At 50.1% G+C, this 15,402-nt stretch overlaps 2 protein-coding genes across 2 annotated transcripts; both read right to left on the reverse strand.

Moving 5' to 3' along the window:
* Positions 1-423: 423 nt before the first annotated feature.
* Positions 424-6,183, reverse strand: IGFBP6 (insulin like growth factor binding protein 6). Its single transcript, XM_084749710.1, has 4 exons — positions 5,593-6,183; positions 2,345-2,484; positions 2,125-2,250; positions 424-739 (listed from the first exon to the last, which is right to left on the reverse strand). The coding sequence occupies exons 1-4, from the start codon at positions 5,927-5,929 to the stop codon at positions 617-619; spliced, it is 726 nt and encodes a 241-aa protein (XP_084605836.1). The 5' UTR covers positions 5,930-6,183; the 3' UTR covers positions 424-616.
* Positions 6,184-10,286: 4,103 nt separating this feature from the next.
* On the reverse strand, positions 10,287-10,748 carry LOC311579289 (ubiquinol-cytochrome c reductase complex assembly factor 2-like). The gene has a single exon (XM_084749723.1). It carries the CDS (start codon positions 10,730-10,732, stop codon positions 10,322-10,324), a length of 411 nt encoding a protein of 136 aa, XP_084605849.1. The 5' UTR covers positions 10,733-10,748; the 3' UTR covers positions 10,287-10,321.
* Positions 10,749-15,402: the final 4,654 nt, after the last annotated feature.

Consider the following 15,402-nt stretch of genomic DNA (forward strand, 5'->3'; position numbering starts at 1 on the left):
CCTTCCTTTTTGGTAGGAAGTACGGTGGGGAAGCTTGAGGACCTGCCACTTTGGCAAACTCCTGCTGAGGGTTAACCATTAACCCTTCTCTTCCATCAGTCCGAAGATCAACAACGCAAACAGGCAAACAGCGTTGCTGTCACCATGGTCACTATGATCTCTGATGCCAGTTCCCACAAGGGAGCTCCAGGTCTGGGTGCGCCTAGAGGGCTTGAGGCCCGTGCCAGTGACCACCTACTGCAAACCGGGACAGTGGGAGAGACTGGCAGGGTTCTACAGGGAAAGTAAAAATGCGTGAGTCACGCAGAGTGAGAGAGAGAGAGAGAGAGAGAGAGAGAGAGAGAGAGAGAGAGAGAGAGAGGAGAGAGCGCACGAGCGCACCAGGAGGCTCCAGAGCTGGAAGAGATAGGCACAGACACAGAAGCCAGAGACCCCCAACACAGTTTTATTATGCCCCTTCCTAGCTTGATGTGCAAAGGTCTACGGGTGAGGGGACGGCGGGACAGGGCCTGAAGGTGGGTCTCGGGGCACAGAGCCCCACATTACTGATCGCTCCACTGATCGCTCCACACACGGCTTCTGCCAGGGTCCTGTCCTGCAGGCTCCCACCCTGATTTTAGCCACTGCTTCTAGCAGAGCAGTGAGAGCTCCCACGGCCATCCGGAGACGCTGGCAGAGGCTGGCCCATCGGATCCACACACCAGCAGGGACCGCGGCGACTCCCCTGTGAGGAACGGCACTGGGGAGAGAGGCAGAGATCAGGGTGAGGAGGCCCCAGGCTTTGAACAGGAGAAAAAGCATCTAAGGGTTCTTGGTCCCTTTACCTACTAAATAGGACCTGCCCTGCTGGGCCGGAACAGTAGCTTTCAAACTGCAGCCCCCAGTCAACAGCAGCCGTGTCGCTTATGTGTTTTGGTTTGGTTTGGTTTTTCCGAAACAGAGTTTCTCTGTGTTAGCCTTGGCTGTCCTGGACTTGCTTTGTAGACCAGGCTGGCCTCAAACTCACAGTGATCCACCTGCCTCTGCCTCCCAATTGCTGGGATTAAAGATGTACACTGCCACTTATGTGTTAGAAGTGTGTTCTCAGCCTAGCCCAGACCTGCTAAGTCAGAAAGTGCGGCCAACTCTGCCAGCGGCTCTCATATGTTCCATGCGCCTCGAGACGATTGTGACGGCTCTGCTTGGACAGCCACCTCAGGACCCTTTTCTAGAGGCGGCTTCAAGCCCTCAGCTGCGATGGTTGGCCTGCTTTTTATTTTATTTTTCTTACAAATCAAACTAGAGATTGGCCCCAGGGCATTGCTAAGTAGAGCTTTGCCAGTGAACTATAAACTTTGTTTTCTCTTACTTTTTATTTTGAGGCTCATGAAGTTTCCCCTGCTGGACTTGGAGCTCACTCTGTAGACCAGACAGACCTTGGACTTTAATCTTCCTGACTCTTTTCACTAAATTTATTTAATTTTATGTACTTTGGTGTGAGGGTGTCAGATCCTTTGGAACTGGCACTACAGACAGCTGTGACCCGCCATGTAGGTCTGGGAATTGAACTGGGGTCCTTTAGAAGAGCAGTCTTAACCACTGAGCCATCTCTCCAGCCCTTATGTGGGTCTTAAAGTTGAAAGATCATGAACGGCAGGTGAAATGTGTCTGTCTGTCTGTCTTGTCTGTGTCTTTTTGTTGTTGGTTGGTTGATTTTTTTTCTTTTTAAAAGGTTTGTTTGTTTATTATTAAGTATACAGTGCTCTGCCTGCATGTATACCTGCAGGCCAGAAGAAGGCACCAGATCACATTATAGATGGTTGTGAGCCACCATGTGGTTGCTGGGTACTGAACTCAGGACCTTTGGAAGGGTAATCAGTGCTCTTAACCTCTGAGCCATTTCTCCAACCCCTGGTTTTTTTTTTTTTCAAAACAGGGTCTCTTTACATAGCCTTGTCTGTCTGTCTGTCCTAGAACTTACTCTGTAGACCAGGCTAGCCTCAAACTCAGAGATCCAGCTTCCTCTGCCTCCACCGGCCAGCCTTTTGTGCATGCTCCAGAGAACACCTCTTTTGCAGCTTTCTCACTACCCTTCCTCCCTCCTTTATAGGGAGCTTGCCCAGAGGAGAGGAGGCATCTGCTCACCTGCTGCTTTCTGTAGAAGCCTCTGAGGTCACAGTTAGGCACATAGAGCCCGTGTGCCCCGCCTCCTCGGAAGACCTCAGCCTGGAGCTGCTGCAGTACTGAATCCAAGTGTCTGCGGCAGGGGCCCTGGAGAGGGAAGGGGGGGGGGGGAGGCTCCAGACTGCCGCAAGGCCACGGGGAGGCCTCCGGCCCTCTGTCTCCCTGACAGCCCTGCACGCACCATCTCGCTATCTTCCGCACCCCCTGGGTTGGGCTGTACAGGCGTGGTGGAGGTCCCCGGATTCTTCTGCCGGTCTCTGAGGCTTGTGTCACGTGGGCGGGAGGCACCTCCACGGGCTTTACTCTCCTTTGCAGTCCCCTCTGCGGCCACAGGAAGAACGAGAGAAGGAATGAGAAATCAGTCAAGGACGAAGACCAGCAAGCACCGCGGGAGCCTTGGTCCACCTCGACCGTCTAGAGCGAGAGCAACTGAGGGCTTTATGAACCAACAGTAGCCGGTTTTCCTCCTAGCCTTGTCCAGCAGTTTCTTCCGCTCTAGCCGACAGGGGCTGGAGAGGTGGCCAGTAGTTAAGAGCACCGGCTGCTCTTCTGGAGAACCAGAGTGTGATTCCCAGCTCCCTCATGCTGTGTGTCTCACAGTAGCTGTGACTCCAGTTACCAGGGATCCAACCTCACTTCTGGCATCTACGTGGTAACACGGACAGACATGCAAGCGAAACACCCCCACAGGTGACATAAAAATAAAATCCTAGCACACCTTTAGTCCCAGCACTTGGGAGGCAGAGGCAGGCGCATCTGTGAGTTCAAGGCCAGCCTGGTCTACAAAGTGAGTCCAGGACAGGCAAGGCTACACAGAGAAACCCTGTCTTGAAAAACAGCAAACAAGAAAAATTAAAAAACAAAAAAATCTGCAAAATACAGTTATGTTACTGTTCCTCATTCTATTTCCCAGAGCAATTTTAAGTCTTATAGGGAGAGCATTTTGGAAAGCAAAAGCTCAGATCAAATACAGAGCACCATTGGGGCCTCAGAGGTTAAGAGCACTGGCTGTTCTTCCAGAGGTCCTGAGTTCAACTCCCAGCAACCACATGGTGGCTCACGACCATCTATAATGAGATCTGGTGTCCTCTTCTGGTGTTCAGTGTTTTATGCAGACACAACATTGTATATGTAATAAATGAATCTTTAAAACAAACAAACAAACAAAACCTGCAAAGCACCATTGGTTATTTCCAGCATTTAGCCTTTCTATGAAAAGACCTGCCTGTTCCATCAGAGGCCAGAAGAGGGCGCACCAAACCAGTGAGATTTTTCAGAAGGGGGGGTTGGGGGACTTGGGGGTGTGTGTGCAGGGAGGGGCGGGGACCCTGTGGAATGTGTGTCCCTGTTGTGACCCCACCAGTGACTCAGTCTGCCCCTCCCAGGTCTGAGATGTTGTTACTTTGAAGGCCTTGCGTGTGGACCGCTTTCTTTTTTCTCTCAGCTCAACCCTAGTGGTCCAAGACCATCTGGATCCAACCCTTAACCAGTGTGCATTGAAGGCTGCAAAGGGGCAGGAAGGAAGTGAGAGACTTTCAACCTGCAGCTTGCACCGGTTCTGGAGAGTTTCTGGGGGCCCTGGGGAGAGCTCGGGACCAGGAAGTAAGCCAGGGCTAAGAAAAGGCAGGGATGACAGTGACATGCCAAAAGATAAGCTCGCCTAACTTTTTTTTTTTTTAATTCTGTTTCCTTTGCAGTCTTCTCAACATTTATTGCCTGGGTATCACATTTGTCCCTCACTCCCTGCATTTAGTGTCAAACTGTGTTGCTGCTTCAGACGACCTTTTTCAGTCAAAACACACCTTCTTTCTAAGAGGAGCCCTAGAAGCTTGGCTCTGACGCTAGGGATAGAAGCTTCAACGCCTCATCCCAGGGTGTGAGTGTATGTGTGAATGTGTGCAAGTGTGTGTGAGTATGTGAGTGTGTGTGTGAGTGTGTGTTTGAGTGAGTGTGAGAGTATATGTGTGAGTGTGTGTGCACGAGTGTGAGTGTATGTGTGAATGTGTGCAAGTGTGTGTGAGTATGTGAGTGTGTGTTTGAGTGTGTGTGAGTGTGAGTGTGTGTTTGAGTGAGTGTGAGAGTATATGTGTGAGGTGTGTGTGAGTGTGCACGAGTGTGAGTGTATGTGTGAATGTGTGCAAGTGTGTGTGAGTATGTGAGTGTGTGTTTGAGTGTGTGTGAGTGTGAGTGTGTGTTTGAGTGAGTGTGAGAGTATATGTGTGAGGTGTGTGTGAGTGTGCACGAGTGTGAGTGTATGTGTGAATGTGTGCAAGTGTGTGTGAGTATGTGAGTGTGTGTTTAAGTGAGTGTGAGTGTGTGTGCACGAGTGTGAATGTATGTGTGAATGTGTGCAAGTGTGTGTGTGAGTATGTGAGTGTGTGTGAGTGTGTGTGAGTGTTTGAGTGAGTGTGAGAATGTATGTGTGAGTGTGTGTGAGTGTGTGTGTGTGTGTGTGTGTGTGTGTGAGAGAGAGAGAGAGGAAAGAGAGGATCTCAGGTAGTTTAGATACTATGTACCTTCCTGCTGCCACCCCCAAGTGCTGGAATTATTTCCATGAAAAAACCCAGGGACTAACCACCTTCCACCTTCCAGTCCCTCCCTTTCCCCCATCTTTTGGGTGCTGACTCACTGTGGTCCCACCCGCCCAATGACTCAGTCTCTTGTGTTCATCTCTAGGGTAGGGTGGGCCGTGGAGGGCATCCAGTTCAGACCAGGTTTAAATCATAAGCCTGATTTGGCAGATTCCTTATTTTCCCACTTCTTTTTACCCTCCCCAGGCTCTCGAGGGCTTGCCCGCCTTCAGGACTTCACAGCATCTTTTCTAGACTTCACAATGGCACTGAAAGAGGAGCAGGAAGCCGGGTGGTAGTGGCGCACCCCTTTAACCCCAGCACTCGGGAGGCTGTGAGTTCGAGGCCAGCCTGGTCTACAAAGTGAGTCCAGGACAGTCAGGGCTACACAAGGAAACCCTGTCTCGAAAAACAAAAAACAAACAATAACAAAAAAAAAAAAAAAGAAAGAAAAGAAAAGAAAGAAAGAAAAGAATCTTAGTGTGTAGAACTGGAATCTGCGGTTCCCTTTCCTTCTCCTCCACACAGAATCTCGGTCCTGTCAACCAGCACGAGCCACTAGCGTAATGGAGCTGAGCCTGCCGTGAACAGGCGATAGCTAAAACGAAAGCTCTCCATCATCTGCCTCCTACACACACCTCTTTCCCCTTAAGAGAAAATAAAGAGGGGAAGGGGACAGTGCAGAGTGCAGACATCTCTGTCCCTTGTTCTCAGGTGACCGTAGCCTCAAGGCCCAGGAGGAACCAGAGGCTTGAAGAGGCTGCCCACCTGCATCTGTCCAGATTCCCACCAGGACAGACCAGCTGCTCCTATCTCAGGTGCGCAGGTGGAAGACAGACGGGAGGGGACTTGGACTCACCCGACGGCGCCCTGGCCCGTTGACAGCGGCCCTGGCCAACCAGCAGCGCCCGCAAAGGCGCCTCTTCGTTCTCTCGCGGTTGGCACTGCAGTCCTGGGGCGCACTTGGGGCTGTAGACCCCGCACAGCTGCCCCTCTCTCCTCAGACAACCTCCGGCTTCTGCACAGCCGTCTGCAGGGGACCCGGTATCTTCCTCCTCCACGCAGCCCCCTTTACAGACATTCCGGCCCCCAGGCTCGCACCCGGGGCACCCCAATAAGGCGGACCCTGTGCCCACAGCGAGCAAGAGAATTAGCAGCATCGGCGGCGGCTGCGCAGGCAGCCTGTCCCCGGCCATGGTCAGAGTTTTTTGCTCGGCCCTGCACTCCTTCCAAGAGTCTAGTGCAGATGTTGCAGGCCGCTGCTCATCTGCTTTAAGCAGCAGCGGGTCAGGCCGGGCCCCTTAAAAGCCAGGTGAAGGGGGAGGGAAAGGAGGCAGGGGCATTCCCCAAACTGGGTGGACTGGAGGGCCACCCACCTGCGTCCACCCGGCGTTTCCCTCCCTCCTCCTCAGCTGCTGTTTACTTCCCAAATTGTTCTGATGTGGTCCCCCCACCTCCTCCTCCTCCTCTTGCTTTGTTCCTGGGAATCTCGCCCGGAATTTGGGAGCAGTATATCTGGCTAAAGGGATTGGTGGGGTGGGGAGGAATGAAAGGGAGGGCAATGAAGGTGAACCCTGAAATCCAGTTAGCAAGCGTGTGTGTACAGAGAGGTGAGGGGCTTGTAGGTACTCCTGCAGGTGAGAAGACGGGGTGCTAAAGGTGAGCCGAGAAGGGATGGGGGGGCGCTGGGGGGGGGCGGGGAGAGCATATCGTGAACTGGATGTGAATAAACTCTAGGAGAAAGAAGTTCTTAAGGAGAGCCAGAGAAAGGAAAGAGAGACGGTAAAGTGGGGAAGGGGCGCAATAAAGTCTCCTGGCCTGTGTCTGTGAAAAACAAAAACAAAAACCAAAAAAATCCCCAGAGGATCCAGCCTTAGGGAAGATACGAGAAAACCTTTGGGGAGCCAGGGTGAAATGAGGTGAGGACAGGGTGGTGAGGAATACACCTTGAGTAAATTGTGGGAACCCTCACACTGCCTGTGAGATCGAGAGCAGCTGAGGCGGCTGAGCTCCGGGGTTGGGGGCGGGGGGGTGGTGGTAAAAAGAGGGGACTGTATTCTAGATGCTTCTAGGGTCAGTGGTCTCCTGTACACCAGGCCTCACCCTCCCCTCTGCCCTTCAGATTAGCTGTTCCCTCCTGGTCACACTCCTTTCTCTAGTCATCCCTTGGGCCTTCTGGATTTCTCGGGCTGCTCTGCGCCCACGGGGTTTACTGCTCTGCGCCGACGGGGTCTGGGAAGGGACTGGCTGGAGAGTTTCGGTTTCCCGGTATGCTCATCTGTCTGAGCAGTCTCCGCTGGTTGGCCTTGGCCGCTCCGGTTCTGGCCACCCAAAGCCTGTGCCTGCTCATCCCTAGGCGTCGTCGCACCCCAGGCAGGGGTGGGCAGGCCACCGGCACCCTCGCCAATCCCAAGGAAGAAGTGGGACTGCTACACTGGACCACTCCGCCAGAGGCCGTTCTGAGTTGCGCAACAGCGATGTCATTTTTTCCTAAAACAAGGGCTCCGGACAGTGACTAAGTTTAATTTCTGGGCCCGCAAGCAAGAATCTCAGCAAGGGCTTCCTGAGCTTTTAAGCAAATACAAAATAAAAAGAAGCGCCCGTGGCTGCTCTGAGATTTTAGGATTTAGGGGCATTCCGAAAGCGATGTTTTCCCCGTTGCCATGAGATACGGATGCTGATTGAACAGGGAGGAAATAGTGACAGCCAAGGAGCCTCCTCTCTATGTTCTGACCCCGGAGTGGGGGAGTGCGGTTCGGCGCTCCTGTCCAAACCTTTATCCGTATTATTTATTTACTTCTTTTCACTTCTCATGCGTCTATCTGGGGCCTTTTTACAGGCTGGCGTTTGCTGCTTCTGAATACCACGGGGAAACCTATGGGGGGACAGGGAGGAGGAAGATGCTGGACTCCGCCTTTGAGAGAAATCCCAACACTGACACCCCGCAACCCCATCTCCCCACCCCCCACCCCACCCCTGTCCTCCCTGTTCCCTTCCCAGTGTCTCTCTGCAGGCTAAGCCGGAGTGCACAAGGCAGGGATGCACATATCCCGGAAGCACACCCCGCCTTTCCTCACCCTTCTAGTAAGAAGGCCCACGGATTCACGACCACCCCTGCCTGCGCACAAGTCTCCTTGCAGACGGAGGTCCTTGAATCCTGCTTTCCTTCCTTTTGGGGTGCCCAGAGGGGAGGCGTGGAGCACATGGTGTCTGGGCGAGGACCTCTGCCTAGAAGCTCGTGCCAAAGCTTCAGTGGATTAGCCTCAGGCTATGAGGCAGGTTTGTCCATAAACTTGGCAGGGACTTGTGTCACAGGCCACACTTCTCACAGGTCCCACTGCACCCTTAGGGGTTGCATCCTCCGGCACTGGGGGGAGGGGACTGAAGGCTCAGAGAGGAAGGAGGGTCTGCAGTAGGCTTGCTTTGATAGTGCTAGCTGATGCCTAGTCTGTTTTCTGCCATCCTTCAAACCTGTTCGGCTGAAATGCAGTCCTGAGGTCCCTACTTCAAAAGCCTGTGTGTGTGTGTGTGTGTGTGTGTGTGTGTGTGTGGTGTGTGTGGTGTGTGTGTGTGTGTGTGTGTGTGTGTGGTGTGTGTGGTGTGTGTGTGTATGTGTGTGTGTGGTGTGTGTGCGTGTGGTGTGTGTGCGTGTGGTGTGTGTGTGGTGTGTGTGTGGTGTGTGGTGTGTGTGTGTGTGTGTGTGTGGTGTGTGTGTGTGTGTGTGTTCCATACATATTTTCTCACTCTAGAGCTCAGTTCTCACTTGGCATTCTTTTTTTTTTTTTTTTTTTTGGCGGGGGTGGGGGGCGTTGTTTCAAGACAGGGTTTCTCTGTGTAGCCTTAGCTGTCCTGGAACTGTCTTTGTAGACCAGGCTGGCCTCGAACTCACAGAGGTCCGCCTGCCTCTGCCTCCCAAGTGCTGGGATTAAAGGCGTGCGCCACTATGCTGGGCTTAAATTGTATTCTTCCTCCTCACTCCTCCTCCTCTTTTTCTTTCTTTCTTCTTTATTTATCATCTGTCTGCACATACACCCGCAGGCCAGAAGAGGGCACCAGATCTCATTATAGATGGTTGTGAGCCACCATGTGGTTGCTGGGAATTGAACTCAGGACCTTTGGAACAACAGTTAGCGCTCTTAACCTCTGAGCCATCTTTCCAGCCCTCTTATTTCTTCTTTTAAAGACAGATTTCCTCGGTATATCCCTGGCTGTCCTGGAACTCTGTTGACCAGGCTGACCTTGAACTCACAAAGATCAGCTTTGCTTCTGCTATGATTACAAGCATGAACCACCCCTGCCCAGAGAATTGTATTCTTTTTATTCTTTTGTTTGTTTGTTTTGATACAGGGTCTTCCTATGTAGCTTTGGCTGTCCTGGAACCCGCTGTGTGGACCAGGCAGGGCTCCCCCATCTCTCCTGTGTCTCTCCATGTGTGATCTAGCTCTGGCTGGCCTAGAACTCGGGCATGTCCACCAGACTGACCTGGACCTCACAGAGATCCATTTGCTTCTGTCTCCCAAGTGCTGGGATTAAAGCCTGCACCACCACATCTGGCCTTATGTTATCTTTGTATGTGTGTGTGTCTAACATTTCTAGTAAAAGTTTAAGTGATTTGAGGACACCTCCTTTCCTAAGATCTGGTTCCCCCTTCCCCCTCATTTTTAAATTCATGTGAAGAGTTTAGGATCAATTCTAAATAAGCTTTGTTGGTGGGAGAAAAAGCAATCGTGAGGAGGCTCCAGACGTCTCTCTATACCTCAGAGCCAGCCCAGTCTGTGCAAGGGCATCTCTCAGCCCTCCCAAACCTTCAACGGATCCATTTCTTCTTCCTCTCCTTCAAGTGTAGAGGCTGTGAGTCTAGGAGTGTGGTCAGAGTTCTATAGAAGAGGGGAAACTGAGCCGGGCGTGGTGGCGCACGCCTTTAATCCCAGCACTCCAGGAGGCAGAGGCAGGTGGATCGCTGTGAGTTCGAGGCCAGCCTGGTCCACAAAGTGAGTTCAGGACAGCCAAGGCTACACAGAGAAACCCTGTCTCGAAAAACTAACCAACCAACCAACCAACCAACAACAACAGCAACAAAAAAAAAAAAAAAAAAAAAAAGAGGGGAAACTGCCTCCCCTCTCATGGAATAAATCAAAGGGATCTCCAAAAGAACAGGGCTTTTTAACGAAGTCAGGAGAAAAGACGGGAAGGCTGAGAGGGAAAGTAGTCAGGGAATCCAAGGGAGAAGACACGTTTGTCTTAAGGAATGAAAATCCCAACTGTTCAGTTTTTACCAATGAAGACTCAGGAGCCAGATGCTGAGGTGAAAGCCTGCTGGCTCAGAGAGGCAGAGAAAGCGCCCAGCTGATCTTCCTCCTCAGCGCCTGTCCCAGAGGAAAAACCAAAACCCGAAAGCTCACTAGTTCAGCTGACAGCCCAGGAGGAAAAGGCCCAAACACTCAAAGCTTGCTAGGTCAAAGCTCAAAAGCTCCTTTTTCTTATCCACTCAAAGTCCCTTCAACTCTTTAATTCCTGTCAGCTGGTTTTGTTTTGTTTTTTGTTTTTGGAGGGAGAGGCAGGTAGTTTTATTGATGAGCATCTTCTGATCAGGTACGTGGGCCAGACAAGACCGGAGCCCGAGCTTTATGCTTCTCCTCTGGCCTTGTGGGTGCAAACTTCTCCTGTAGTTTCTTCCACGTGCTCTTATTCATCTCTTGAAACTCTTCCAAAGCGTCTGTGGACAGGATCCGCTTGTACTCTTCCACGGACAGGCCACTAACACTGGTGTCTCTGGGTCGAGGGTACTTGTGCTTGTAGTAGTTTGAGTGCAGTCGTGCTAAGCTTTCGCACATCTGATCACAGGCCTTGGGTTCTGCAATCTGGGTGTTCTCTCCCTCCCGAAAGGCCTGTGCTACCCGCTGCTGCAGGTAAGTGCCCAAGTCCCAGCCCCATTTGGTCTCATCCACTGGCCACTCCTCACAGAGCTTAAGGAACCGACAGTAGCGGAGAGCGGCCATCTTGGGCCCCGCTTGCCCCGCCTCCCGTCAGCAGGTTTCTTGCTCTGTCTCTTGACCTAGAGTTAAAGTTATTAAGTCCTGTGTACAGAAAGCTTTTGGGTTAAAGGTGTATGCTAGGGCTGAGCCACACCATAACCACCTGTTTACAACAAACAGAAAGCTCTTGGATTAAAGCTGTGCCAAAGAGGGAACAGGGTTTTACAGTTCAGAATCTCTGGGTTCACAATAGGATCAAATGTCCCGCAACACAATCTTTGTGTCACCAACACAGAGGTGAAGGACAGGGAACTAGGCAAGCACGTAAGTACATACATACATACACGCGTGTGCCTGACACGTTGCGGATTTCCAGCGCCTCAAGAACATCAGAGAGCTGAGAAGGGAGCAAAGCGTCTTCAAAGGACTGGACCAGAGTCGAGTTATTTTGGAGTTAGGAATGATCAGTGAACAGAAAGTAGCACGTGCGGATTTGGGATTTTCTTTTTGTGTGTGTGATTAAGTGACTAAAGGCAGATGCAATTGCTTTTTTGGATGTAATGATTAACTTCCTCTTCAGAGTGCCTACTTTTGTGGCTGTAACTGGGGGGATGTGGGCACAATAGGGGGGATTTGTGCTAGAGGAGTTTAGTGTTGACGTTCATGCATTCTTTGCATGCTTAAAACAAACAAATTTAACTGCTTAGCATGCTATACGTATCAATGAAGTACCTCGTGAGATTTATCACATGCACACATTGTGCTACTTGGCTAAAGATCTCTCTTTTTTTTTCTTTCCCCCCCTTTTTTTTTATTAATTTATTCTTGTTACATCTCAATGGTTATCCCATCCCTTGTATCCTCCCATTCTTCCCTCCCTCCCATTTTCCCCTTATTCCCCTCCCCTATGACTGTTCCTGAGGGGGATTACCTCCCCCTGTATATGTTCATAGGGTATCAAGTCTCTTCTTGGTACTCTCTCTCTTTTTTTTTTTAATATTTATTTATTATTATGTATACAGTGCTCTGCCTGCATGTACACCTGCATGCCAGAAGAGGGCATCAGATCACATTATAGATGGTTGTGAGCCACCATATGGTTGCTGGGAATTGAACTCAGGACCTCTGGAAGAGCAGTCAGTGCCCTTAACCTCTGAGCCATCTCTCCAGCCCAAGATATCTCTTCAAACATGTATCACTTCTTTAGGACATGGATATTCGAAAATAATTTCTTTTAGCTTTTGCAGTACAGCAGCTATAGTCATCGACACACAATCAACAGTTTTAAGACTCAGCTGATGGTGCCAGGCAAAGCAGCTCAGTGGAAAAGCACTTGCCTTGCATGGGTGAGGCCCTGGGCTTGAACCCCAAGACTGAAGGTGGCGCACGCCTTTAATCCCAGCACTCGGGAGGCAGAGGAAGGTGGATCACTGTGAGTTCAAGGCTAGTTTGGTCTACAAAGCGAGTCCAGGACAGCCAAGGCTACACAGAGAGACCCTGTCTCGAAAAAACCAAAAATAAATAAAATAAAATAAATAAATAAAAATTATCTGGGATGCATGAGTATTCTGGGATAGAACGTTACATGTGACAAATTAATCTAACTGTGTTATACATTATGTAACATAAACACACCGTAGGGGCGGGGGACACATGGGGCTCTGGAGAGCTGTTCTGACAGGAAATCGTTAGAGTGTAAAAGGAACACGTGTTCTATCGAAACGCTGTGTTAGTAAAGTTAGTAAAGTTGTTCCTCATCCGGACATGAGTTAAATTTTTTTTTTTCTTTTTCCAGACAGGGTTTCTCTGTGTAGCTTTGGCTGTCCTGGAACTTGCTCTGTACACCAGGCTGGCCTTGAACAAACAAAGAGTGGCTTGCCTCTGTGTCCTCAGTGCTGAGACTCGACACGGAGACCTTTTATATTTATTATTAGCTTAGCTCAGGCGCTATAGCTGGGCCGATTCTCAGCTATTCTAAATCAGCAACACTGGCCTGGGCTATGTCCTGCCACGCGGCCAGTTACTCTCTCATCTTCTCATCCTGTTCTTCCTCTGAGTTGCCTGGCAACTCTTCCCGCACCTGATCTTTCCCAGAGTTCCGATCTCTCCTTGTCTTCTCCAGCCTTCGCTATTGGCTGTTGGGCTCTTTATTCAACCAATCAGAAGGTGATGGAGAACAATGTTTACAAAAGAGCAAGGCAGGAGATTCTTGATAAAAACCACAGTACCCAGCCGGCATGGTGGTGCGGGCCTTTAATCCCAGCACCGGGGAGGCAGAGGCAGGGGGATCACTGTGAGTTCGAGGCCAGGCTGGTCTACAAAGTGAGTCCAGGACAGCCAGGGCTACACAGAGAGACCCTGTGAAGGAGAGATAGACCTGTTTTTGTTATGATCCCAATTGTGGGATGGGGGACGGTCTTGTGAGAGAACAGGTGAGGTTAATCCACTAGAAGACAAACCACCTCGTGCTGGAGCTTGATTGTCCCCAGCTGAAAAGATCCGTGAACAGACTATGGGAGGAGATACATAAATGAGCCCAGCGCAAGAGGCAAGGCTTTTGGAGACTTGGGATAGTTTTGGCTGTTCATCCCTCCGCTTCGAGACCCTCCTAGAGAGAACCGCTCCAGGGAAGGCTTCGGGGCTCTGGGTCCCAGCTGAGGTTCTGGGTTCTGGTTGCTCCAGGTTCCAGCAGAAGAAATCCTGCTGATTGTGCCAGGAGAATCGTTCCTCGGAACCGACATCCTTACTGTTCTGTTACCATATTCTTTAATCTTCTTCTATTGTTTCGGTTAGTCGGGTTATAAGTGACGTACGCTCAGCTATTAAGTTCATAATAAAATATATTTGTTAAGGAAATTGAGCCTACAACCCTGTCTCAAAAAAACAAAACATACAAAACAAACAAACAAACAAACAAAAAACCCAAATGACAGTACCCGAGTCTGGCTTGTACTCAGCTCTCTGGGTACAGAAATCAGCATTTGAATAATACAAGTACAATTTTTACATGGTACATAAAAAGAGCACCCCAACAGTGTTCCACCACTGCCTGGCTGGGGTTAATTATTTTTAAATTATATTTATTTACTTATTTTGTGTGTGTGTGCTTGAGTGCCTGAATATGTGTTTGTGTCCACGCATATGCCTGGTGACCCCTGGAAGCCAGGAGAGGGCACCAGATCCCCTGAGGCTGTAGCTACAGTTGGTTGTGAACTGCCATGTGGGTGCTAGGAACTCAGTATGGGACCTCTGGAAGAGCAGCCAGTGCTCTTAACCACTGAGCTATCTCTCCAGCCATGGGTTAATTGTTTTTATTTATTTATTTATTTATTTATTTTTGAGACAAGGTCTCTCTGTGTTAGTCTTTGCTGTCCTGGATTTGCTTTGCAGACCAGGCTGACCTTGAACTCACAGCCTCTGCCTCCCGAGTGCTGGGATTAAAGTGTGCGCCACCACGCCCGGCCCACCTTGGGTTAATTTTTTAAAAAGTGCTTTGCCCTCTCTAGAGGCCCACCTTTTGAGCAGCTATAAAACAGCTAGGCCTAATTCAAAGAATAGTTAACAAGGGCTGGAGAGATGGCTCAGAGGTTAAGAGCACTGACTACTTTTCCTGAGGTCCTGAGTTCAATTCCCAGCAACCACATGGCCTCTTCTGGCCTGCAGATGTACATAAGACCGCTGTATAAATAATAAGTGTTTTAAAAAAAGTGCTTTGTACGCCTTACATGTTGTTGTGGTTTGAATGTGACGTGACCCCACCCCCCAACAGGCTTAAGTCTTTGGTTCCCAGGTGGTGGGGGGTTTGGTGGGGGGTTTGGGGAGGCTGTAGAAGCTCTAAGGTCTGCCTAGCAGGAGTGGGTTACTGGGCAGGCACAGTCCTGCTCTCTGCTTCCTCCAAGATGAGGAACAGATGTCAGAAACACTGGGTGCTGGCAATCCAGCCCAGGTCCTCTGCAAGAGCAACAGGTGTTCTTAACCACTGAGCCATCTCTCCAGCCCCTTCAGTTATTTCTTAAAAACACCTTTGCACATACACACATGCGTTGCTCATTCCCACCCCCAGCTGCCCCTTATGCTCCTCCTAGACGCCCCTCAAGGAATCCCCTCCCCACCTCAATGTCCTCTGCCTCTTTTTCCTTCTTTGCTTTGGTGATCCAATCCGTGCTGCCTCTGGTCACTGACTGGTGTTGGGGTTGGTCTGGTGCTGTGTTTTCTGGTGCTAATTATTGGACCCCAAGATCTAGTCACCACCCAGAGGAGCGCATTCTCACACACACCTGTCTTTCTTGTGGTAACCTTGCTCTACCTATTTAAAGTCGATTGGTTAATAAAAAAAAAAAAGGCCTACACCTGGACAGGGAAGGCATGAGGTGGGTGTGGTGAAGGTTCCGAGGTCTTAGGAGAGAAAAGGATCTTGGGAAAGAGAAGAGAGGTACCAGAGGAGGAGGAAGAAGTGGCATGCAGCCCCACCTACCTCCCATAACAAATAAATAGTGGATACTTAACAAAAAAAAAAAGAGGTGCATTCCGCCACACCTGACATTAAATAATAATAATAATAATAATAATAATAATAATAATAATAATAATAATAATAATTAAGCGAGGCACTGCAGAAGAGAGCACTGTGACTAGGCTGTGTTTGCACCAAGGGTAAAACAGTGGCTCTCAGGCTGTGCCTGGCATGGCTCCTA

This window comes from Acomys minous (genome assembly GCF_964271855.1).
Source record: "Acomys minous genome assembly, chromosome: 12".
Classification (NCBI taxonomy): Eukaryota; Metazoa; Chordata; class Mammalia; order Rodentia; family Muridae; genus Acomys; species Acomys minous.

Bases quoted from the DNA above. Each gene is read 5' to 3' on its own strand.
- LOC311579289 (XM_084749723.1), bottom strand. From the start codon at position 10,732: ATGGCCGCTCTCCGCTACTGTCGGTTCCTTAAGCTCTGTGAGGAGTGG.
- IGFBP6 (XM_084749710.1), bottom strand. From the start codon at position 5,929: ATGGCCGGGGACAGGCTGCCTGCGCAGCCGCCGCCGATGCTGCTAATT. The intron at 2,485-5,592 runs GTGAGTCCAAGT...CTGTGGCCGCAG, and splicing joins ACGGGCCAGGGCGCCGTCGG to AGGGGACTGCAAAGGAGAGT. The intron at 2,251-2,344 runs GTGCGTGCAGGG...TTCCCTCTCCAG, and splicing joins GTGCGGAAGATAGCGAGATG to GGCCCCTGCCGCAGACACTT.